This window comes from Capra hircus, chromosome 24 (assembly GCF_001704415.2).
Source record: "Capra hircus breed San Clemente chromosome 24, ASM170441v1, whole genome shotgun sequence".
In the NCBI taxonomy this organism is placed as follows: domain Eukaryota; kingdom Metazoa; phylum Chordata; class Mammalia; order Artiodactyla; family Bovidae; genus Capra; species Capra hircus.
In genome coordinates this window covers 26,408,654-26,434,507 of record NC_030831.1, presented here as the reverse complement: position 1 = coordinate 26,434,507, position 25,854 = coordinate 26,408,654, and the positions used below count along the sequence as shown (strand labels likewise).

Here is a 25,854-nt window from a genome sequence, read left to right as displayed (position 1 = left end):
ATAAACATAAAATTTATTTTTATTTACCTTTTATGTTTAATTTTTAACCAGTGTGTCCTCTAATGGATTCCTACATACAAAAAATGCACATGGTTGGTCTATGTCACAGCCATACTATAAAGTCAGTACATTTTACATTTCTAGTAACCCATACAAATAAAAAAATGTATACACATTATATTTAAGTATATTTAAATTACTAATGCAATGTTTAAAATATTAATTAATATTTAATTATTAAGTAAAATTAAATTATTATTAAATTAAGGTTTAATTTAATAAATTTTAAATTTTAAAATATAAGATTAAATTATTATCCCTAAATTTTATATCACCACAAAATGGTGATAATATGCATAGTTATTTGGAATTTGAGCTTGGATAGTTAAACAGTCCTGATCTGGAGTCATAGCTTAGTTTGTCAACTAGCTATATGAATTTGAGCAAGTTACTGAACATCTTTAAGCCTCAGTTTCCTGATTTCTAAAATAAGAATATAGACAGTGACTATCTCACTGGATCATAATTAAATGACAAAATAATAATGCATGAAAAACACTCTTATTAAACAGCCAGCACATAGTAAATGTTCAATCAACATCAACGAAAATTGCTATTATTTGAAAAAATAATGTGGGTAAGGATTACCACATTGTCTTCAGAATCAAGTTTCCAAGAGAGCCAAAACACAGCAAGATAGAAAGATGCACAAATTTTCAGTGAAATTTAAAGATAATCAAGATAAATGGCAACCCACTCCAGTGTTCTTGCCTGGAGAATCCCAGGGACGGGGGAGCCTGGTGGGTTGCCATCTATGGGGTCATACAGAGTCGGACACGACTGAAGTGACTTAGCAACACTGTAAAAACTGGGCCAAGTGATCAGCCTTATTTACCCTGGCTGGCTGTCACTGGCCTGTCTGTGACCTTGTCAGACTCATGAACTCCCTCCCTTTCTCACCGGTGTACCTATCCCTTCTCAAACCCAGCAGATACTTCCTTGGCTTATGTTAGCAAGTGTCTCTTTATGACCATTTTAGCATCACATCCCATTACCAGACATATACATTGGAGAACATCCCTAAGAGTGCTTCTTAAGCTTTGCTCCTCCTCAGTCAACCTGATCTCATATGGTTACTGGCTGTCTAGAAACAGAAATGAGATTAACTCAGTACCAGAAAGAATACTTAATCCAGAGGCTCTCTACTCAGGTTGCACATTTGAATCATAGAGGAGAGTAAAAATAAAAAAGAAAGAAAAGCCAAACCAATTAAATCAGAATCATTCAAGGTGAAGCATAGCATTAGCACTGTTTAAAAGCTCCCCAGTGAATTCTGAGGTGCTGCCATGACTGAAAATCCCTACTGAACTTCACATCTTTTACATCCTTGCTTTCCTTTGATTAGCAACCACGATACGTTTGCATGGTGCATAGCTCATTGTGGGCTTCTCTGGTAGCTCAGATGGTAAAGAATCTGCCTGCAATGTAGGAGACCAGGGTTCGATCCCTGAGTCGGGAAGATACCCTGGGGAAGGGAATGGCAACCCACTCCAATATTCTTGCCTGGGGAATCCCATGGACAGAGGATTCTGGCTAATTTGCATGGTGCTTTTACATGAAAAAAAATAGTTCAGACAGATCATATTGTTTCATTTTCATTCTAGAATTCTGTACAGATGCCTTGCTTTCACAGAGAGATGCAGATTTGACTTGGGGATTTTTATAATTGTGAAGAATGAGATTTTCCCCTCTATTTTTCTATATGAAAAGAGTTTGTGAGATAAACACACACCTAAAAATGAAATGTAACTTTAGTGAGGAAGAGTAGACTCCTCCAATTTTCATTAGATTTTAGAAATTAAGAAAAACGTGACAGATGAAATAAAATCTTTTAACTTAAGTAATGAAACAAAATCAAAGAGCAGGGGCAAAAACAGCCAGAGAGTGAGAGAGAAAGGATACATTGGAGAATATGGAAAAGAAGTTTCTGAAAATAGATATTAATCTCAATTTCCTAAAGTTCTCCACTGGGACATTTAAATTGTAGAGACAGCATGCTCAGGGAAACTCACTTCACCAAGACGGGGTTGAGTGAAGTTTTGCCACTCGGAGTAAGTGTATCTGGAGTTCTCCACCTCAACAGCACCTCCTCTGCAGGAGTCCAGGGTGTGATGATGCCCGGCCCCGCGGCACGACTCCAAGGTCTGGTGTCCTCCTTTCACCATTTCAATGGTTTCCTGCCCTCCATTTTTGACTCCAGATCCCATAGTACCACAAAAGCCCTGGTTAGCGTTGTTGACTGTCTGGGTCATAAACCCATTGGCAGAACACTGAAATAAAATAAAAGAAGGCAATTCCTATTGGTTGGAAATGGATTCAAAGTAAAGTCACAAGGAAGCAAAGGAGAGAGCTCGTTTACCCTTAAATTTTTTATTCATTCATTCATTCAACAGACATTCATCATTTTCAATTGTGTGCCCAGTCTAGGATGCAAAAATAGAGACATGGTCCCTCAGTGGCCCCAGTGGGCTCTTACTCCAATGAGGCAGAAAAACAGACAATTACTGTAGGAATATGATTACCATGATGTATAGGTAAACACATCAGAGGGCTTCCCTGGTGGTTCAGTTGGTAAAGAATCTGCGTGCAATCAAGAGACCACCTACAATGCAGGGGAGCCAGGTTTAATCCCTCGGCTGAGAATATTTCTTGGAGAAGGAAATGGCAACCCACTACAGTATTCCTGCTTGGGAAATCCCATGGACAGAGGAGCCTGGTGGGCTACAGTCCATGGGGTCACAAGAGTCAGATATGATTTAGCAACTACACCACCACATACGTGAATGCAGAATGCTAGAGGGACACAGAGAAAGAGTATGAAAATTCAAACTCAGAGAAACTAAGTGGGACATACTGGGGAAACTCCAAGCTGAGGGATTCCTACTTGAAATGGGAGAAGAATACATCATCTGCAAGAAGATCTAGATGCAAACACAAATAGAGTTCCTCAAGGATTCTCAATTACAGCCTGTTGAGAATGGCTACTATAGATGGTTCAGAGAGAGAGAGAAGGTAGAGAGGTCTTAAAAGGCTATGCTTAAATTTTTTAGAAAATCTTGAAGACTAACAGTTCAGTTCAGTTCAGTTCAGTTCAATTGCTCAGTCGCGTCCGACTCTTTGTGACCCCTTGGACCACAGCACACCAGGCCTCCCTGTCCATCACCAACTCCTGGAGTTTACTCAAACTCATGTCCATTGAGTCGGTGATGCCATCCAATGATCTCATCCTCTGTCGCCCCCTTCTCCTCCTGCCCTCAATCTTGCCCAGTATCAGGGTCTTTTCAAATGAGTCAGCTCTTCTCATCAGGTGGCCAAAGTATTGGTTTCAGCTTCAACATCAGTTCTTACAATGAATATTCAGGAGTGACTTCTTTTAAGATGGACTGGTTGGATCTCCTTGCAGTCCAAGGACTCTCAAGAGTCTTCTCCAACACCACACTTCAAAAGCATTGACTCTTTGGCGCTCAACTTTCCTTATAGTTCAACACTCATATCCATACATGACTACTGGAAAAACCACAGCTTTGACTAGACAGACCTTTGTTGGCAAAGTAATGTCTCTGCTTTTTAATAAGCTTTCTAGGTTGGTCACAACTTTTCTGCCAAAGAGCAAGCGTCTTTCAATTTCATGGCTGCAGTCACCATCTGCAGTGATTTTGGAGCCCAAAAAAATAGTCTGTCACTGTTTCCAATGTTTCCCCGTCTATTTGCCATAAAGTGATGGAACCAGATGCCATGATCTTAGTTTTCTAAATGTTGAGTTTTAAGCCAACTTTTTCACTCTCCTCTTTCACTTTCATCAAGAGGCTCTTTAGTTCTTCTTTCTTTCTGCCATAAGGGTGGTGTCATCTGCTTATGTGAGGTTATTGATATTTCTCCGAGCAATCTTGATTTCAGCTTGGGCTTGATTCAGTCCAGCATTTCTCATGATGTACTCTTCATATAAGTTAAATAAGCAGGGTGACAATATACAGCCTTGATGTACTCCTCTTCCTACTTGGAACCAGTCTGTTGTTCATGTCCAGTTCTAACTGTTGCTTCCTGACCTGCATACAGATTTCTCAGAAGGCAGGTCAGGTGGTCTGGTATTCCCATCTCTCTCAGAATTGTGCACAGTTTGCTGTGATCCACACAGTCAAAGGCTTTGGCATAGTCAATAAAGGAGAAGTAGATGTTTTTCTGGAACTCTTTTGCTTTTTCAATGATCCAATGGACGTTTGCAATTTGATCTCTGGTTCTTCTGCCTTTTCTAAATCCAGCTTGAACATCTGGAAGTTCACAGTTTGTGTACTATTGAAGCCTGGCTTGGAGAATTTTGAGCATTACTTTGCTAGAGATGAGTGCAACTGTGCAGTAGTTTGAACATTCTTGGCGTTGCTTTTCTTTGGGATTGGATTGAAAACTGACCTTTTCCAGTCCTGTGGCCACTGCTGAGTTTTCCAAATTTGCTGACATATTGAATGCAGCACTTTCACAGCATCATCTTTTAGGTTTGAAATAGCTCAATTGGAACTCCATCACCTCCACTAGTTTTGTTTGTAGTGATGCTTCCTAAGGCCCACTTGACTTTTCTTTCCAGGATGTTCAGCTCTCAGTGAGTGATCACACCATCGTGGTTATCTGGGTTGTGAAGATATTTTTTGTACAGTTCTCCCATGTATTGTTGCCACCTCTTCTTAATATCTCCTGCTTCTGTTAGGTCCATATCATTTCTGTTTTTTATTGTGCCCATCTTTAATAAAGTGTTCCCTTGATATCTCTAATTTTCTTGAAGAGATCTCTAATCTTTCCCATTCTATTGTTTTCCTCTATTTCTTTGCATTGATCACTGAGGAAGGCTTTCTTATCTCTCCTTGCTATTCTTTGGAACTCTGCATTCAAATGGATATATCTTTCCTTTTCTCCTTAGCCTTTTGCATCTCTTCATAGCTGTTTGTAAAACTTCCTCAGACAACCATTTTGTCTTTTTGCATTTCTTTTTCTTGGAGATGGTCTTGATCACTGCCTCCTGTACAATGTCATGAACCTCCATCCATAGTTCTTCAGGCAGTCTGTCTATCAGATCTAATCCCTTGAATTTATTTGTTACTTCCACTGTATAGTTAGTCGTAAGGGATTTGATTTAGGTCATACCTGAATGGTCTAGTGGTTTTCTCTACTTTCTTCAATTTAAGTCTGAATTTGGCAATAAGGAGTTTATGATCTGAGCCACAGTCAGCTCCCAGTCTTGTTTCTGCCAACTGTATTGAGCTTCTCCATTTTTGGCTGCAAAGACTATAATCAGTCTGATTTCGGTATTGACCATCTGGTGATGCTCATGTGTAGAGTTTTCTCTTGTGTTGTTGGAAGAGGGTGTTTGCTATGAACAGTGCATTCTCTTGGCAAAACTCTGTTAGCCTTTGCCCTGATTCATTCTGGACTTCAAAGCCAAATTTGCCCATTACTCCAAGTGTTTTGGAGAAGGCAATGTCAACCCACTCCAGTACTCTTGCCTGGAGAATCTCATGGATGGAGGAGCCTGGTGGGCTGTAGTCCATGGGGCTGCTAAGAGTCGGACATGACTGAGCGATTTCACTTTCACTCTTCACTTTCATGCATTGGAGAAGGGAATGGCAACCCACTCCAGTGTTCTTGCCTGGAGAATCCCAGGGACGAGGGAGCCTGGTGAGCTGCTGTCTATGGGATCACAAAGAGTCAGACACTACTGAAGCAACTTAGCAGCAGCAGCAGCTAGGTGCTTCTTGACTTCCTACTTTTGCATTCCAGTCCCCTATAATGGGAAGGACATCTTTTTTGGGTGTTAGTTCTAGAAGGTCTTGTAGGTCCTCATAGAACCATTCAACTTCAGCTTCTTCAGCATTATTGGTCTGGGCAGAGACTTCGATTACCGTGATATTGAATGGTTTCCCTTGGAAATGAACAGAGATCATTCTGTTGTTTTTCAGATTGCATCCAAGTACTGCATTTCGGACTCTTGTTGACTATGATGGCTACTCCGTTTCTTTTAAGGGATTCTTGCCAACAGTAGTAGATATAATGGTTATCTGAAGTAAATTCACCCATTCCAGTCCATTTTAGTTCACTGATTCCTAAAATTCCGATGTTCACTGTTGCTATCTCCTGTTTGACCACTTCCAATTTGCCTCGATTCTTGGACCTAACATTCCAGGTTCCTATGCAATATTGCTCTTTACAGCGTTGGACTTTACTTCCATCACCAGTCACATCCACAACTGGATATTGTTTTTGCTTTAGCCCTGTTTCTTCATTCTTTCTGGAGTTAGTTCTCCACTGATCTCTAGTAGCATATTGGGTGTCTACAAACATGGGGAGTTCCTCTTTCAGTGTCCTATCTTTTTGCCTTTTCATACTGTTCATGAGGTTCTCGAGGCGAGAATACTCAAGTGGTTTACCATTCCCTTCCCCAGTGGACCACATTTTGTCAGAACTTGAAGACTATGGAGACTCAAAATGGGATTTTAATAACAGGCAGGGGACTTTTTTGTTCTTTCTTTTGCAGCACTAGGTCTTAGCTGCGGCAAGAGGAATCTTTCTTTTGGCATGCAGGAACTTTAGTTGCCGCATGTGAACTCCTTGTAGCATGCAGGATCTAATTACCTAACCAGGGATCTAACCTGGACTCCCTGCATTGGAAGTGTGGAGCCACTAGACCACTTGGAAGTCCCAAGTGACATATTTTCTCTAAATAATATTAGACAACAATGTGAAAGACAATACAAAGGAGACAAGTTTAATGTCATGGATATCAGAGAAGTCACGAATAATTCTAGATGAAAAATGACAAGGATCTAAACCAAAGTAGAAACAGTGACAATTAAAAGAAGAGGATGGACTTCATAGAGAGCTTACTGTTGGTTAGATGGATGAGGCAGCACAGGGAAGGGTCAGGAGTTATTCCTATGTGTCTTGCTTGTGCAACTAGATAGATGGCATAATTCACAGAAATGAAGGATGCACTTGTGGGTGAGAGGAGGGTGAGCAAGTCAGTTTGGGACATGGTAAACTTGAGAAACCTGTGGTTATCCAAGATGAGTATATGAGAATGTGGTCTGGACCTCAGGTGAGAGACCTGAGCTAAAGTATAATTCTGGGAGTCACTTCCATGTAGCGGGAGCTGAAACCATGGGAGTAAATGATCTCATCCAGAGAAAACTGCAGACTGAAAGAAAACAAGCTAAGAATCGAACAACAAGAAAAATCATGTTTTAAGGGGTGGATAAAGGAATTAGAGCTGTGACAGAATTGATTTTTCAGAATTGATTCAGAATTGTGACAGAATTGATTCAGTTTCTGGAATAGCCACGGAGAAAATATAGAACCAAAAAAGCATGACTCTGAAGCTAAGAGAGGATTAGGGTAAGGTCAATGGTTCAGAAACAATCCAAGTAGGGTAAGAACTGGCTCAAAAAAAGTAAGCACCCATGAGACAAGTGAAAAAGTGGCCAGTGGTGATCCTTGTCAGGAAAATTTCCACAGAGTGCTGGGTGAACAGGACTATCATCTTGGAGAAACTGAGTAAAAATCTTTCTCTCAAAAAAATCAGTTTCAAAGAAAAAAAAATACTGAGGGATCTAGGGGAAGTCAGAGTCAAGACAATGTTTGAAAATGGAAAAGATTTGATTAAACATTAACTTAATGGTGGAACTGCACATCAACCCTCCAGGTCATTGGGGAGAATGTGAGTTATAGCAAATCATAACCTTGGTGTACCAGTTCAAACTGTAAAGCTTCACTTTCATGACAACACCCCCAGTATAAATAGGTACCGTTATGTCATCTTCTTACCAATTTATTTTTTATGTTTAATAGGCAGAGTCGCTATCAAAAGTTTTCAAGATGATTCACTGAATCTGAAATATATCTATAAAAGTCATATATACTATTTCACTGCCTTAGGAAAAAACTACAAGGAAAGAGAACTGAAAAGTAGCCATTTGGTGGCACTGCTACTCTACATTTTTCGCTTAGGTTGTTGCTTCAGTAAAATTCTATTACCAAAAAAAAAAAAATTCTCATTATCAAATCCTCTTGATGGCATGATTTAATCATTATAAGTACATGTTCAGAGATCATATTTTGAAGCTAATGAAGGGGAAATTGGAAATAAACTAAAATCAAACCTGAACCCACAGAGCCGTTTCACATTCTCTCATCTTGGTTCCTTCCTACCCACCTTCAAGGACCTCCCTCAAGTTTATTTTCATGGGGCATTAGCAACTCCTTCTCCACATCAAGGATTTTCAGATTTACTTTTTCAGTTTTGATATTTCACCCAACTCGTAACCCCATGTGAATGCCTTTGACTTAAACACGGATCTAAATTTACACCTTTACTCACTGCATTAAAATAAGTTTACATATAAACTGTGAGATATTGTTGCATTTTGTAAAAATATGCCTATAATTACAAACTGGTATAAAATTAATAATTTCAAGTCTTTTTGGTTAAGCGTCTGTCTACAAAGCGGGAGACCGGGGTTCAATCCCCGGGTTGGGAAGATCCCCTGGAGAAGGAAATGGCGATCCACTCCAGTGCTATTGCCTGGAAAATCCCATGGACAGAGGAGCCTGGTAGGCTACATGTAGTCCATGGGGTCACAAAGAGTTGGACACGACTGAGCGACTTCACTGCACTTGAGAAGTGCTAGTAACAGAGAACAGGTAAATAGGTGTGAGTATGTTATAATGAAGCAGCTGATCAGCGCCACCAACTCCAGCATCAAATGGCAAAGAAAAAACAGTGAGTACAACTCAGTCATTCCATTCCTAGACATAAAATAAGAAGTTACTACGAGTAAATAAGGGATAAGAAATATTTTAAATGTATAAATAAGATTGTTTACCACCAACCATGGTGTAATGGTAAAAGAATCTGTCTGCCAATACAGGAGACGCAGGAGACGTGAGTTTGATCCCTGAGTTAGGGAGATCCCTAGAGGAGAAAATGGCAGCCCACTCCAGTATTCTTGCCTGGAAAATCCCATGGACAGAAGAGCATGGCAAGCTTGAGTTGATGGGGTCACAAAGAGTCAGATATGACTGAGCACTCAAGATTGTTTACTTTTGAATAACAAAATAAAAAGTAGATTCAATGTGACAGAAGCTATAAGCCAGGGACAGTGACTTTATATCAGGCCTTTTCTACATCTCAAGGTGAATATAGATATTTCTTATCAACTGTTTTTCTTTCACTTCCTTCCCACCATCAGACAAAATCATAACTCGTCTATGTTTGACATGCCTGCATGAGGAACCTTGTCATTATTTCTCCATTCATAAAATAGATTTAGTCCCCAGTCCTTGACTCATACTCTCTGGGCTTCCCTGGTAGCTCAGCTGGTAAAGAATCTGCCTGCAATGCAGGAGACCCCAGTTCAAACCCTGGGTTGGGAAGATCCCCTGGAGAAGAGATAGCCTACCCACTCCAGTATTCTTGGGCTTCCTTAGTGGCTCAGCTGGTGAAGAATCTGCCTGCAATGTGGGAGACCTAGGTTCAATCCCTGAGTTGGGAAGATCCCCTGGAGAAGGAAAAGGCTACCCATTCCAATATCCTGACCTGGAGAATTCCAAGGACTGTAGTCCATGGGGTTACAAGACTCGGACACGACTAAATGACTGCAACCCCATCGACTCAGGCCTGCCAGGCTCCTCTGTCCATAGGATTTTCCAGGCAAGAATATTGGAGTGGATTACTATTTCCTCTTCTAGGGATCTTCCTGATCCAGGGATCAAACCCACGTCTCCTGCATCTCCTTCTTTGGCAGGCGGATTCTTTACCACTGCACCATGGTTGGTGGTCAACAATCTCGTTTATACATTTAAAATATTTCTCTAGAAGAGTCATCTAGCTCATGCTGAAACTACCAAAAGATCCCAATCATTTATCCTCCCCAGTCCTATGTCTTCCTGATCTTATTGGTCAGCATACAAGTTCGGCATAACACTACTTACATTATGCCACTTTCAAGCAGAAAAGCCATGACTAGCTCTCCCTTATCAAGAGAAAAACTCCGAAACCCTTTAGTGTGGCATATAAAAGTCTCCTCTCCCACTGCTTTTTTATTATATCCTCTTCCTCCAGAACCTAATTCAAGTGTCAGATCTCTATTCCAGAACATCATTTCATCCATTTTAAATCAATTTATGTACTATTTGTTGAATAATCCTTAAATTTGGCCATCTCCTTTTTACATTCATTAAGCTGTTGTTCATATCTTCACTTGCAAACCCTTCCTATTATTTAAGTTACAGACTAATCTGTGAATCTTCCACCAGGCAATTCCGTTTGATCCAGACATCATGAATATACTTTTGCAGCATCTATATCTTTGAACTCCACCTGTACCCTAACAAATTGGTGCTATTTACTGTCATGTTCCTATTTAGTTTTCCCACAAGAGTAGATACAATTTTTCATAATGTGAAATCTTTTTGAGGCGAGAATATGCCTTATAAGAACTCTTTCTTATATTTCCCCCCAAAGAGAAGCATAGGCCCAACCACCACAGAGATATGTAAGAAAAAATAGTGGCAGTTATCTTCCAATCTAAACCTGTCCCCTACACATATACATTTTTTAAAACACATATACCTTTTTTATATTTTCTTAGTTTATCTTGAGAGTTCTCAGCAAGTTTTTCCAATTATAAATGGTCAAAGAGTGAGATAAACAAATAATTTCTGAAAATACATGTTGTAGAGAGCAGTCAAAAAGATTGCTCTTATAGTAAATTCACAACATCAAAGCAGTAGTAGTAAATCATAACATGAGAGGATGGAAAAAAGATAACTAAAACAATATATCTGGTGTAAGATGTTTAATAAAAGCCACTACATAAGTCTTTGAATATTGGCAGATAAAATATTTATGCCTACAAAATCTGATCAAATTAAGAATATAAATTAACTTGTAAATTTTGTAGTAACTTCTTAAGGATGAGTTAAAGAAATTATGGAAAATACTCAGAGATAAATATCTGTTTTTTTAAAAAATCACTTACCACCTTATCATCTCCAGGTGCTTCTGTGTTTGATATAATTAGATTTTGCTGGGCCAAATCTTCTGGAAAAGCTTTTTTATTTCTGGCACTAACAATTCCACATACTAAAGTTAGCAATATAGCTGAGTGAAAAACAAAAACAAAAGTTTAACATGCGTAGAATAAAATACTCATCTTTTATTTCTTATTACCTAAGATACACAAGAAGAAAATAAGACACTGAACATGGTGTCCCACAGATGACCTTGGCCTTTCTAAAGTAATAGGCCATGATTTAGCTTACTTTTAAAATTTAAAGTAATTATATTTCTATTTTTATTACAGCCCTCTTTAAGAGTTTGGATTCCACCCACCATTTAAGTATTTCAAATCATGAATTTTTTAAAAATTAATGATATTTATTTAGACAAAGACTTTAAAAAGATTTACTGACTCACAAAAGAATGATTCGCCAATGTGAAAATATAACAAAACAGACTTCTCCCCCCCACCACCGCCCACCCCAGAATAGAGTTATTTCCCCAGGTATCTTAATTAAATTTACTTTGTAATTTACATATTCGGAATTCTTATTCTACCTCATGTACAAAGGTGGAATATGTGATAATAAAACTAATAGCAACAGCAACCACAATTCTTTACAAGGTTCAGTAAGCCCTCATACCAAGGATTGCCAGTCTATAGCCTACCATGTATCACTCATGAGCTGTGGTTTTTATATTTGTAAATGACTGAAAAAATTCAAAAGAATAATAGTTTATTACATGTGAACACTATATGAAATTCAAATTTTAATGTCCATTAATCAATTCTAATGGAACACAATCATGCCAGTGGTTTAAATATTTTCTATGGCTGCTCTCTTGCTACAAGAGCAAATGTGATTGGTTACAACTGAAACCATACAGCCTGCAAAGTTTAAAATATATACTATCTGGCCCTTTACAGGGGCTTCCCCTGGTAGCTTAGATGGAAAAGAATCCACCTACAATGTAGGAGACCCAGGTTTAATCCCTGGGTCCGGAAGATCCCCTGGAGGAGGAAATGGAAAGTGGACCAACCCCAGTTACACTGTGGCCCCTTGCTACTTTTCTGGTTTCATTTCTTACTCCTCTTCCCTCATCCCCTACTCTCAAGCCACTTCAAGCTCCTTGCCTTCCTTGATTTCTCCAAGCATTCCCTCACCTTAGGGCCTCTGAACTGACTTTACCCTCTGACCAAAAGCTCTTGGCTGATTCTTTCAAAAATCATCAAGGATAACCTTCTCACTTAGGCTGGCCCAACCATCTATTGAAAATGACCATCATTAACATTCAACCCCACCCTCACCCATACACACTCTACCACACTATAGACCCTAATTATTTGGCTCTATTTTTCCCTCCAGGGTGTTTAATTTATTTATCACTTTACTGTCACAGGAAGACTTTGTTTTGGTTTGTTAATTTTCATCTGCTTTGTCCATTGATGAAACCCAAGCACCTAGACACTTCCAGTATATAGTAGGTGCTCAACATATATTGGGCTTCCCTGATATTTCAGTTGGTAAAGAATACACCTGCAGTGCAGGAGACCCTAGGTCAGTAAGATCCCCTGGACAAGGTATAGGCTACCCACTCCAGTATTCTTGGGCTTCCCTTGTGGCTCAGCTAGTAAGGAGAAAGGAAAGGCTACCTGCTCCAGTATTCTGGCCTGGAGAATTCCATGGACTGTATATGGGGTCGCAAAGACTCAGACACAACTGAGTGACTTTCACTTTCTCCTTTTCAACATATATTAATATTTATTTTGTTGAGTTGATGAAAAACAATGAACACATTAAAAATGTACCATGCACTGTTTTAAGCTCTTCATATGCATTAACTCAGTGAATCTTCAGTGTTACCCCATAAAATAGCTATTATAGGGCTTTCCTGGTGGCTCAGTGGTAGAGAATCCACCTGCCAATGCAGGAAACATGGGTTCAAACCCTGGTCCAGGAAGATCCCACATGCTGTGGGACAACCAAGCCCATGAGCCACAATTACTGAGCCCATGTTCTAAAGCCCGTGAGTGACAACTACTGAGCCCACATGCCACAGTTCCTGAAGCCCATGCCCTCGAGCCCATGCTCCACAACAAGAGAATACATGCAATGAGAAACCTGCGCACTGAACTAAAGAGTAGCCCCCACTCACTGAAACTTGAGAAAAATCCCCAGGCATGCAGCAATGAATACCAAGCACAGCCATAAATAAATAGATAACTAAAACTTGTTTAAAAATAAATAAGAAAATAAGCTGCTACAGTCATCCCCTTTACTGAGGAGGAAACTGAAGCACAGTAAAAAGTAACTTGCCCCATATAACACGGCTTAAAAATAATACAGCTGGAGTCCAAAACCAGACAGTCTGGTTCCAGAGTCTTACTCTTAACCACTTGTCCTATCACAGAATAAGGGAACAACAGCTAAAATAGGCTGAAGGACTGGATCGAAATGAAAAGACAAGAAAAAACATGGCACCGTTGGGAACTACACAACTGATAAGAAGGAGGTTAACAGAATTTAATAAAGCTGGTAGGGTACACCCAAGAAGAAATACTGCTATGATTTGAACATCTCCCACAAGTCTGTAACTGAAACGAAATGATGTAAAATGCAAGTGGCTTTTGGCGGACTTGCATGTGGCAGAGGTTTTCAGATTGTTTGATTTGACCTTAAAAGGGGTAGTACGAGGACCAAGAAATAAAAGCTACACCATGACGGGTTTGGCACGATCTAAGGAATTTTCAACGGTTCTGTCCCAGTATGAAGTCTCTGATCTCAAAAAGGATCTTGCTACCTCTCACAGAAAGAGGCAATCCGAACTCAGAAAATAACACAAAAAGGAATTTGTAAAGGGGACTCATGTCTGATGGATGGTTGGACAAGATTTCTTTTTAAAGACCTTTTCTTGCACTCATATTTATCTTTTATGTTGACATTCGGTAAGTAAAAGGACTTACAAAAAAGTAGTGCTATGCCCAGAAGTATGGCAAGGATCGCCCATTTGCCAAGTATCACGTCCGCGCTACGCGCAGTGCTCCGGCATTGAACGGGGTTAGTACAATCACAGAGGTTCACTCTCAAGGTTTTTGTTGCAGAGAGCCCTGCTCTGTCTTTTACAGCAACAGGAATGAAATATTCTTGAAACTGGGCATTTTTCTGATATGCAAGACGGGCAGCTGTATCTGAAAGAAAATAAAGGAATTATATATATATATATATATTTTTTTTTTTTTTAATTTTAAAATCTTTAATTCTTACATGCGTTCCCAAACATGAACCCCCCTCCCACCTCCCTCCCCATAACATCTCTCTGGGTCATCCCCATGCACCAGCCCCAAGCATGCTGTATCCTGCGAGGAATTATATTTTTAATGAACGTGGATTCCTCCTTTAAAATTTGTTCTACCACCTCTGTTTTTTAAAGATATCATTCTCAGGGAACTACCTGCCACGTGAAAATGGATAAAGAAAGGTGACGATCTTCAACCTTTTCAAGCACTAATACCACCGTATATATGTCACCCACTATAACTTTTTCGAAGAGAGGCTTGAAGAAATAACTTGGCATTGCAGTGACCCAGTAGCATTTCAGCAATATTTAATACCCCCTTATCTCTTCTCTTATCAACAAGCTAATGACGCTAGATTAGCTCTTGACATACACTCTAAGCATTTCTCTAAAGTAGCAGGTTACGATACTCATAAAAAATTAACACCAACCAGTTATACATAACAGATGTCCCACATTCATATTCTCTTATTTATTTACCTTCTGGTACCTGTCCACTGTCTTTAGGTATAAGACAATTTTTCAAAACACAACAGACCCTTGGTTAATAACACCTTCCCTCTGGAAGTAATCTCAATATCAGAAAGCTAATGAACATCCTCCAGGCTAGGTAGGCTCACATCAACATGGATATAGTTATATCCTAACAACACAAATTTCTACAAACTGTGATATTTCCCCCATGATCTTGTTACCTTATTTCAATGATCCATATTATCAACTGACCAAAAGCTCCACACACTTTCAATGGCAATGACAATCTTTTGGGTTTTGTAATAAATGAAATGACAAAATACGGCAATGTACCTCCTGGAAGTGATCTGTAATGTTTAAGCATTTCTTAAATGCACTGTTGGAGCCATTAAGAACTTCAAAGATTTTTGGCTGTACCTCAGACCCAAAGCTCCCCAGAGGAATGTGAATTACCACTGAGGGTTATTTGGAACTTTTGCAGGATTATATTGTGCCGTAAGTAAAACCTTTCAAATCCCTCTCATCCCTCAAGACCACAAGCTGAGCCATATCTATGTCTCATTCATTCATATTAGTGCAGCAGCCTCTGACTTTCCTTGCCATTCAACTCTGTCCTCTTCAGATTACCCTCCTAATTGTTATCCCTGTCACTTCTTTAAAGACATAAATCCAATACAGCATTGCCTTGCATGCACACTCTCAATGCGTACCTGCTATCACCAGCCATACAAAGGTCAGTCTGGCTGGTACAGAAGGCCCTTCACCACCAGATTCCATCCTTCCTCCTGCCAAGCTCTCCTACTAAAACCTTCTAAACACCAATGCTTACTTATTGTCCTGGTACTTTCCTTATTTTATGCATATTTGTTTATCAAACATTTATTAAGGAGTTAGTATCTACTAAGCACTGGATTAGGTGCTGGAAATACACAGATGGGTTACGAATGTTCTGAGGAAATTCCATGGACAGAGGATCCTTGCGAGCTGCAGTCCATGGGGCCACAAAAGAATCAGACATGACTCTGCAACTAATCAACGACAACAAAGAAGTGGGAGGGCGGTATTCTAGGCAGAAGGAACAGCATATGCAACAGTCGAATTGCATGAAAGAGCATAGCATAGTAACAAATCAGTAGTGATCTATGGCTGTAACATAGAAAATTGAAGCCTCTAGAAACTACCATTGGACTAGGTTGCGCTGCAGGCTTCAGTGGCTGGTCTCTATCCATAGCCTACCATGTTTCCTTCCAGAACATCACAGAGTGCTTATCCCATATACCCAGATAACTCATTTCCAGAGTTTGCTTACACTAAAATTTAAGGTGCCCATCTTCTGTTTTTTCTTCATCTTACTGTAGTAACTTCAAAAACACAGCAAATGCAATTTGTTTTAATAATAAGTTGCCCCATAGTTTAACAAGGATTTTTGTCTTTGTTGTAAATGCAAATTTTGCCTTCATAAAAATTATGAGTTTTGTTTTCATTTTATGTATTAATATAATATATAACACAGGCCCCATAGAATATTTGCAAAAGTTAAAGTTAGCCTTCTAAAATCTGTTCTCGAGAACCCATTTTACGTTATGCTTCATGTGAATAAAGCAGTAAATCCAGCCTCAGTTATTTCAGAGCATACAAATCATTATTTTTCATAAAATACCATTAACTCTGGTGATCGTCCATAGTCTGTTGATTTCTGGAGAAGTGTTTGCCAAGCTGAAGTAAAATGGAGCACCGTTGACGGAACTGTCACGATCAATAGCTGAAATGTCAACATACTCCATGTTTGCTTTGCAAATGACTAGATAATCTTGAAGTATTTCTGGTGGATTGTCATTCACATCCTCAATGCTAACTGCGAGGGTTCCAGTACATGATCTACCATCTAGGAAGAAAGAAAAAAAGTTAAGTGTAGTTCACAGTTTTTTAAGGAAAAAAAAAATCAGCTCGATTCTAAATATGCATGGGCTTTTTAATTTTTTTAATTTTATTTATTTATTTATGGCTGTGCCAGGTCTTCATTGCTTGCATGTGGGCTTTCACTAGTTGTGGCAAGCCGAGGCCTCTCTCTAATTGCAGTGCGCAGGCTTCTCATTGCAGTGGATTCTCTGGCTGCCAAGCATGGACTCTGGGGTACATGGGCTCAGGAGTTGTGACACACAGACTTAGTTGTCCCACAGCATGTGGGATCTTCCCAGACCAGTCCCCTGCATTAGCAGGCAGATTTTTTTTTTTTTTAAACACTGAGCCACCAGGAAAGCTCCTGGGTGTTTTTAAATAAATAAACTGATAGTTAGAGAAAATGGCAAATAAGAAGGTAGATGGATAAATGAAACCTGTAGAGCATCTAAAATGACTACTGTGCTGTTGATAGTATCAGATATAACTGCCCATAAACCTTTTACCAGAATTTTTACCAAAAAGCAAAAATAAACGTCTGAATTTCAAACTCTCTAGTTCCTTGGGTTCCTTTTGGTACAAATGTTAGAAAGAGTAAAGCGACCACAGAAAAGCTTTTCTAATCCTGGTATGCATTTTAACCATCTAGGCAGATTTTTTTTTTTAAATATATGATGTCCAGGCTCCCAGACCAGGGATTCTAATTCAGTTGGTCTAAGAGAGTGTCTATACCTTGAAATTACTTTTAAACATCACCAATTATTTTCATAGTTAGCCAGGGTTGAGAAATTCTGGGTTTCCTTAAGGAACAGAATGTAAAGAAAAAATCATTTTGACTCTATAGTCAGCTGAGCTATTTAATGATTTAATTTAAAAAGACATAAAGAGATCTAGAAGAGTCTGGTGAGACCATTTCATCTAGTCCTAGACTTGAGTTTCACTTCTGCCCTCTGACACAGAAATCTATAAGCTTGTAAGATGTTGCCATGCTAGGGGCACAAAGATAAAGAAGGCATGGTTTCATGTCACAGCAGTTTCACCTTGTCTTATGGTTAAAATAAATAGAAACAATCTTTAAAGTAATTTCTAAGAACTCTATCTACTTGGTGGCTCTGATGGTGAAGAATCTGCCTGCAATGCAAGAGACCTGGGTTTGATACCTGGGTTGAGAAAATCCCTTGGAGAAGGGAATGGCTACCCCGTCCAGTATTCTTGCCTGGAGAATCTCATGGATAGAGGAGCCTGGCAGGCTACAGTCCATGGGGTCACAAAGAGTAGGACACGACTAAGCGACTAAGACTTCACTTTCAGCACAAGAATATGGGTTTCCCAGGTGGCGCAGAGGTAAAGAATCCTCCTGCCAATGCAGGAGACACAAGAGACTCAGGTTCGATCCCTGGGTCAGGAAGATCCCCTGGAGAAGGAAATGGCAACCCACTCCAGTATTCTTGCCTGGAAAATCCCACGGAGAGAGGAGCCTGGCCAGCTACAGTCCATAGCATCCCAAGAGTAGGATAAGACTGAGCACACACACACACACATAGTACAGGAGTAATTCTGCCCAGAAATAACTGCAGTTTATTCTCTAACTCTTCTGTAACATCCCAAATGAAAACTCGTGTTTTACCTTGATCTATTGCCAGGACGGTAATGTTATACAACTCATTTTTGGGCGTTATAACCTCCCTGTCCAAAGTTTTGGAAGTCTGTACTGAGCCTGAACCTTCATTAATGGTGATCCACTCTTTAGGATCATGCAATATTTTGTACCTGTTAATAAAAAATAAAAATGATTTTAGCACTATAAAATGCATTGATATATTAGTGTCTCAATCATTACAAATACATTGTAAGTATGTGGTTATAGATTTCTTTGTACCTTAAACCACTGGAACTTTTACTTTCAGGGTCATATGCCTCATAGCCATTGATCTTTGAACCCACTGCGGAGTTTTCTTTAATCTGTATATACTGGACTTCAGGGCGGCATTCAGGCCCTTCATCCTGATCCTTCACATGAACTGTAACCACAGCTCTGTTCATGGTTGTCATCCTGAGTGCAACATCTCTAGTAAATGGCGCTTCATTGGTCACTCCAATTTCCAGGACCACTTGATGGTTTTCTTCATAATCCAGTGGCTTTCAAAAAAGAAAAGGACAAGTATATCAACATCAGTGTAAAATACATCAGGTATTTCAAATAACAAGTGAACTTTTGTCACTATGAACAGTGCTGCATAAATTCTGTGCTCCCATTTAGCCAATATTAACTTTCATCCTTCGCTAAAGAGAGAGGTAGTTTTTCACTACGATTTTAGCAAAAGAGGCCTGAAAATTGTGGAATCCAATTCCTAAAATATTTCTATAGCTCATTCTTACAAAGGGAAAATATTCTGAACCTGAAGATAATACAAAAACAAGACAGAATTCTGGCCTTGTTTAGAAGACGAACTTAAGGGTCATCTGACTCACGGAGAATGTTCAACTTACTATTAATATTTTCCACTGACAAGGGCTCTTATAAAATTAGATGTTGACTTGAAACTGAAATGGTGCAGTGATTTTATCTCTGATAGAAACCATATTTCAAATGCATGTTTGAATTGTCCTGTAAGGCATACAACTAAGCAATCTTTATTTAAGCTTTTCCTTCTATCAAAATCCACACAGGTTCTCATTTCTTCTTAGAAATCTGCTTTGGCTTTTTGCCAATTCCTTCTTTGTTGAATAAAATTTTTACCCCTGTTCATCATCTACTTGCATGAAAATTTTATGTTTGACAATTTGAGAATTATACTTTGGTATCACTTGTAGTTTATCCAAAGAAATTCTCACAGTGAAAATGCAGAGGAGGTGGTGCTTGCAGTAAAGAATTCACCTGCCAATGCAGGAGATGTAAGAGACAGGTTCAATCCCTGTGTTGGAAAGATCCCCTGGAAGAGGGCATGGCAACCCACTCTAGTACTCTTGCGTGGAGAATCACATGGACAGAGGAGCCTGGCGGGCTATGTTCCATAGGGTGGCAAAAGAGTCAGACGCAACTGAAGCAACTTAGCATGCACACACCCAAGAAAAATATATGTGCTAATTGGCACTATTATTATCATCATCCCCATTTTACAAAGCAGGAAAAAGAGAAGAGGAGATAAATTGGTTTTCCCATGGCCAAAAGAAACTCTTGTGCTAGAGTTTGAAGCCATGTAGTCTGGTTTAAGTCAGTATTCCTAACCACACGACTACAATTATGCTTAATTGATCCACCAGCCTCTGAAATCTTTTGAGCCAATTCTTTAATTACAGCTGATTTTTATACAGCGAATCAAGCTAAATCTAGAAAACACTATTTTACTGTACTGAAAAACTAAAGCATTTTCTTTTTTATTTTGTATTAATTTCTGCTATACAGCCAAGTGATTCAGTTATACATATATATTGTTTTTTATACTCTTTTCCACAATGGTTTATCTCAGAATGTTGAATATTATTCCCTGTTTTATACAGTAAGACCTTGTTGTTTATCCATTCTATATGTAATAATTTACATCTACTAACCTCAAACTCCCAGTCCATCTTTCCTCTTCTCCTCCTCCCCCCCTGGCAATCACGTTTGTTCTCTACATTAGAACAATTTTTCTTTGATTCTTTTTCTGCTTATTAAATAATCACTGGCTAAATATTAAACAAAATCAAAACTGAAGAGCAAAATTTTTCATTTAAACCTTTCTCCACATCTGAGTATTATCAAGTTGAGGTACTAATGTGCTGTGCTTTGTTGCTTCAGTCATGTCCGGCTCTTTGTGACACTATGGACCATAGCCCACCAGGCTTCTCTGTCTTTTACATCTCCTGGATTGGCAGGCAGGTTCTTTACCACTAGCACCACCTGGCAAGCATACTAATACTAGTCGAATAAGAAGTCAAAAAAATTTCTGAATCTTAGAATCTGCAAAATGCATGTGAAACTCTTTTTGACTCTTTTATTAAAAGCTCAGAAAATGTATCACCAAGAGAGAAAAAGGATTGATGTCTGTTTATTTGTTGCTAATGAACACTATCTCACAAATTACATGTATTGCTATGGTCATGCTGAGAGTTAGAGCATCTGCTAGTGATGAGAAATGGATAGAAATTTAGAAAACAGCTGCTGCCCTGGAGAAAGCGCAGTTTGTTTGATCTAGAGTCACTTGCTATAAGCCCTAGAGTTTCTTTATGTAATTTTTAAGGTTCAAGATAGATATTGCCTTAGTAGTTTAAACTCTCCAAAATTAGAAATCTGGTGAGATGAAACAATGATTATTGAAGAATTATGAATTCTCCTCAACCACAGGGTATCTTTTTGTTTCATCAACAGAAAAAAACTGTCCAGAAATATTCCATAATATCCCTTACCTGCACTAAGATGCTAACAACTCCCTAGAAAATGTAATGTGAAGATGGAACTAAAGATGCTCTATGTTAAAATGACCAAGGGAAAAAAGTCACAAAGTTGAAAGAATAACAGTGAATATTAGTATTAAATATGTTATTAAAACAACTATAATTCAGCTGGGAAAAATATGACCAAGCAGTAGAAGGGGGCAACAGAGGATAAAATGGTTGGATGGCATCACTGACTAAATGGACATGAGTTTGAGTCAACTCCGGGAGACAGTGAAGGACAGGGAAGCCTGGCATGTAGTTCATGGTGTCACAAACAGTCAGACATGACTTAGCCAATGAACAACAACAAGTTGGAATCAAAGAAAGAAAGACTCAGATTTTGTCTCTACTACATCCAAGCTGTGTCACTTTGTGTAGGTTTCTTAATGTATCTGAGACTAAGTTTTCTCTTCTGTACAGTTCTCAGAATGACATTTAACACTAGTGCACACAGTAAGTGCTTTAAACTACAAGACAATTTTCTTTCTTGTTCTGGGTTAAGAACACAAAATCAAGGGTCTTTCCTGAAAGACCCTTTTCTGCCCTCATAACATGGATCCTAGAATGTAGTAGTGCAACCAACAGTACAATATATAGAACAAAGAGTATGTTTATTCAGTGCTGTTTGAGGTAATACTATATCTCATCCCCGATATCACGTTTTAAAAAGATCAACTACACCCAGGCTTATATTCAAAAGACAAGGAGTGAGAACAATATGATCTAATAAATTATATCATTTAACTATTGTTAAAGGAATTGGAAATATTTAGCTAGACAGGGTAAGTCTCAAAGGACATAAAAGCCTTTTCAAAGCATTACACCTGTTCTGTAAAGCGTTAGATATAAAACCTGGTCCAAGACATGGGTTACAGAGAGAATAATTTAGACACAGTATAAATAAGACCTTCTGAGGATCAGAGCTCTCCAGACATGGAGTAAGCTACCAGTGGAGATGTGGAGATCCTTAATAATTGAGAATGTTCAAGCATAAGTAGGTGCCTAATAACTGATAACAAAATTATAGAAGAAAGACAGCATAAAAGCAGAACTGCTGGACTAAATAGATTAAGTTCTCTTACAACTCGTAAAGTGTATAATCTGAAACCATGTAATTGATTAAACCACTAATTGATTAAAACTTAACTTGCCTCTTCAACATTCACAAATCAGTGTGATATGTCACATTAATAAATTGAAAGATAAAAATCATATGATTATCTCAATAAATGCAGAGAAAGCTTTTGACAAAATTCAACATCCATTTATGATATTAAAAAAAAAAAAACCTCAGAAAGCAGGCATAGAAGGAACATACCTCAACATAATAAAAGCTATATGTGACAAACCCGTAGCAAACATTATCCTTAATGGTGAAAAATTGAAAGCATTTCCCCTATAGTCAGGAACAAGACAAGGATGCCCACTCTCACCACTACTATTCAACATAATTTTGGAAGTTTTAGCCACAGCAATCAGAGAAGAAAAAGAAATAAAAGGAAGCCATATTGGAAAAGAAGAAGTAAAACTCTCACTGTTTGCAGATGACATGATCCTCTACATAGAAAACCCTAAAGACTCCACCAGAAAATTACTAGAGCTAATCAATGAATATAGTAAAGTTGCAGGATATAAAATTAACACACAGAAATCCCTTGCATTCCTATACACTAACAATGAAAAAAAACAGAAAGAGAAATTAAGAAAACAATTGCATTCACCATTGCAATGAAAAGAATAAAATACTTAGGAATGAAGTTACCTAAAGAAACAAAAGACTGATATATAGAAAACTATAAAACATTGATGAAAGAAATCAGAGATGACACAAATAGATGGAGAAATATACCATGCTCATGGAATGGAAGAATCAATATAGTGAAAATGAGTATACTACCCAAAGCAATCTATAGATTCAATGCAATCCCTATCAAGCTACCAACGGTATTTTTCAGAGAACTAGAACAAATAATTTCACAATTTTTATGAAAATACAAAAAAACCTCGAATAGCCAAAGCAATCTTGAGAAAGAAGAATGGAACTGGAGGAATCAACCTGCATGACTTCAGGCTCTACTACAAAGCTACAGTCATCAAGACAGTATGGTACTGGCACAAAGACAGAAATATAGAGCAATGGAACAAAATAGAAAGCCCAGAGATAAATCCACACACCTGTGGACACCTTATCTTTGACAAAGGAGGCAAGAATACACAAGGGAGAAAAGACAATCTCTTTAACAAGTGGTGCTGGGAAAACTGGTCAACCACTTGTAAAAGAATGAAACTAGAACACTTTCTAACACCATACACAAAAATAAACTCAAAATGGATCAAAGATCTAAATGTAAGACCAGAAACTATAAAACTCCTAGAAGAAAACATATGCAAAACACTCTCTGATGTAAATCATAGCAGGATCCTCTATGACCCACCTCCCACAGTAACGGAAATAAAAGCAAAAATAAACAAATGGGACCTAATAAAAATTAAAAGCTTTTGCACAATGAAGGAAACTATAAGCAAGATGAAAAGACAGCCTTCAGAATGGGAGAAAATAGCAAATGAAGCAACTGACAAAGAATTAATCTCAAAAATATACAAGCAACTCCTGCAGCTCAATTCCAGAAAAATAAGCAACCCAATCAAAAAATGGGCCAAAGAAGACATACAGATGGTTAACAAACACATGAAAAGATGCTCAATATCACTCATTATCAGAGAAATGCAAATCAAAACCACAATGAGGTACCATCTCATGCCAGTCAGAATGGCTGCTATCAAAAAGTCTACAAACAATAAATGCTGGAGAGGGTGTAGGGAAAAGGGAACCCTATTACACTGTTGGTGGGAATGCAAACTAGTACAGCCACTATGCATTGGAAAAGACTTTGATGCTGGGAGGGATTGGGGGCAGGAGGAAAAGGGGACAACAGAGGATGAGATGGCTGGATGGCATCACCAACTCGATGGACATGAGTTTGAGTGACCTCTGGAAGATGGTGATGGACAGGGAGACCTGGCGTGCTGCTATTCATGGGGTCGCAAAGAGTTGGACACAACTGAGCGACTGAACTGAACTGAACAGCCACTATGGAGAACAGTGTGGAGATTCCTTAAAAAACTGAAAATAGAACTTCCATATGACCCAGCAATCCCACTGCTGGGCATACACACCAAGGAAACCAGAGCTGAAAGAGACACGTGTACTCCAATGTTCATCGCAGCACTGCTTACAATAGCCAGGACATGGAAGCAACCTAGATGTCCATCAGCAGATGAATGGATAAGAATGCTGTGGTACATATACACAATGGAACATTACTCAACTATTAAAAATAATGCATTTGAATCGGTTCTAATGAGGTGGATGAAACTGGAGCCTATTATACAGAGTGAAGTAAGTCAGAAAGAAAAACACCAATACAGTATATTAATGCATATATATATGGAATTTAGAAAGATGGTAACGATGACCCTATATGTGAGACAGCAAAAGAGACACAGATGTAAAGAACAGCCTTTTGGACTCTGTGGGAGAAGGCGAGGGTGGGATGATTTGAGAGAATAGCATTGAAACATGTATAATATCATATGTGAAATAGATCGCCATCTAGGTTTGATGCATGAGACAGGGCACTCAGGGCTGGTGCAGTGGGATGACCCTGAGGGATGGGATGTGGGGGGAGGTGGCAGGGGGGCTCAGGATGGGGAACACATGTACACCCATGGCTGATTCATATGAATGTATGGCAAAAACCATCACAATATTGTAAAGTAATTAGCCTCCAATTAAAATAAATTAATTTTTTTAAAAAAAGCAAAAGAAAAAAAAAAACTTGCCAAATTGTCAATTACTCATTATTTACTGTACCTTTACAACAGACAAAACACCTTCATTAGTTGCTTTGTCTGTACTGATTTTGAAATGTCCATTTTCATTGCCCTTTAAAATAGTAAAATTGGCTCTCCAATTGGCAGTGTTAATCAAATCCTTATCTTCTATAGGTATTCTTAGAATTTCCACATTGACCATGTTTTCCTCGACTGATGCTTCATACTGAAACAGAGAGAATTCATTAAAACCTTATCTTATAAGGGAAACTTCTACAAAGAAAGTAAAACATGTCTTTCACTCCAAAAGTACTTGTTCTTAAAGCTTTTGCCTAGATTATTTCAAAACATGAATCATGAAAGCATTGTTTTATTAAGGGTTACTTTTACATGAATGAAGAACTTTGATAAAAATGAAGACTAATACCATAGCCTTTAACAAAATAAAGATAATATAAATACCAATATGAATAAATAAAAGAGATTTATATGCCATCTGTTTCATTTTATTGATAAAATAAGCATAGATATTTTGAAGAATGATAAATACTTTATTAATTCAGATTAAATTAAAAACAGCAATAGAAATCAATTTTGATATTATCTACTTACAGCATTTTGTCTGAAAGTGGGCAAATTGTCATTTGAATCTTTAACTGTTATGATGCAAGTTGCTGTACTCATCAATCCAAAAAACTGGCCATCCATATCTTGTACTTTCATTATCAATGAGTATTTGTCTGCAACCTGAAAACAAAGGAAATATGTAATTAGTTTTGAAAACCTTTCTTTAGATGTATAAAGGAAACCACAGTGGCACACACTTCTAT

General features: G+C 38.4%; 1 protein-coding gene across 2 annotated transcripts in view; it reads right to left on the bottom strand.

Moving 5' to 3' along the window:
* DSC3 (desmocollin 3) overlaps nucleotides 1-25,854 on the bottom strand; it is a 56,598-nt gene that overhangs the window by 4,739 nt on the left and 26,005 nt on the right. Inside the window, exons 8-16 of one of the 2 annotated variants that reach the window (XM_018039461.1) lie at nucleotides 25,637-25,771; nucleotides 25,065-25,250; nucleotides 18,651-18,910; nucleotides 18,399-18,541; nucleotides 16,533-16,757; nucleotides 14,067-14,291; nucleotides 11,082-11,203; nucleotides 2,073-2,330; nucleotides 28-70 (exon numbers count right to left, since the gene is read on the bottom strand). In XM_018039461.1, the coding sequence (XP_017894950.1) occupies nucleotides 44-70; nucleotides 2,073-2,330; nucleotides 11,082-11,203; nucleotides 14,067-14,291; nucleotides 16,533-16,757; nucleotides 18,399-18,541; nucleotides 18,651-18,910; nucleotides 25,065-25,250; nucleotides 25,637-25,771 (1,581 nt within the window). In that variant the 3' untranslated portion in view covers nucleotides 28-43. The remainder of the gene's footprint in view (nucleotides 1-27; nucleotides 71-2,072; nucleotides 2,331-11,081; nucleotides 11,204-14,066; nucleotides 14,292-16,532; nucleotides 16,758-18,398; nucleotides 18,542-18,650; nucleotides 18,911-25,064; nucleotides 25,251-25,636; nucleotides 25,772-25,854) is intronic. The other variant, XM_018039460.1, reaches the window with a different exon arrangement.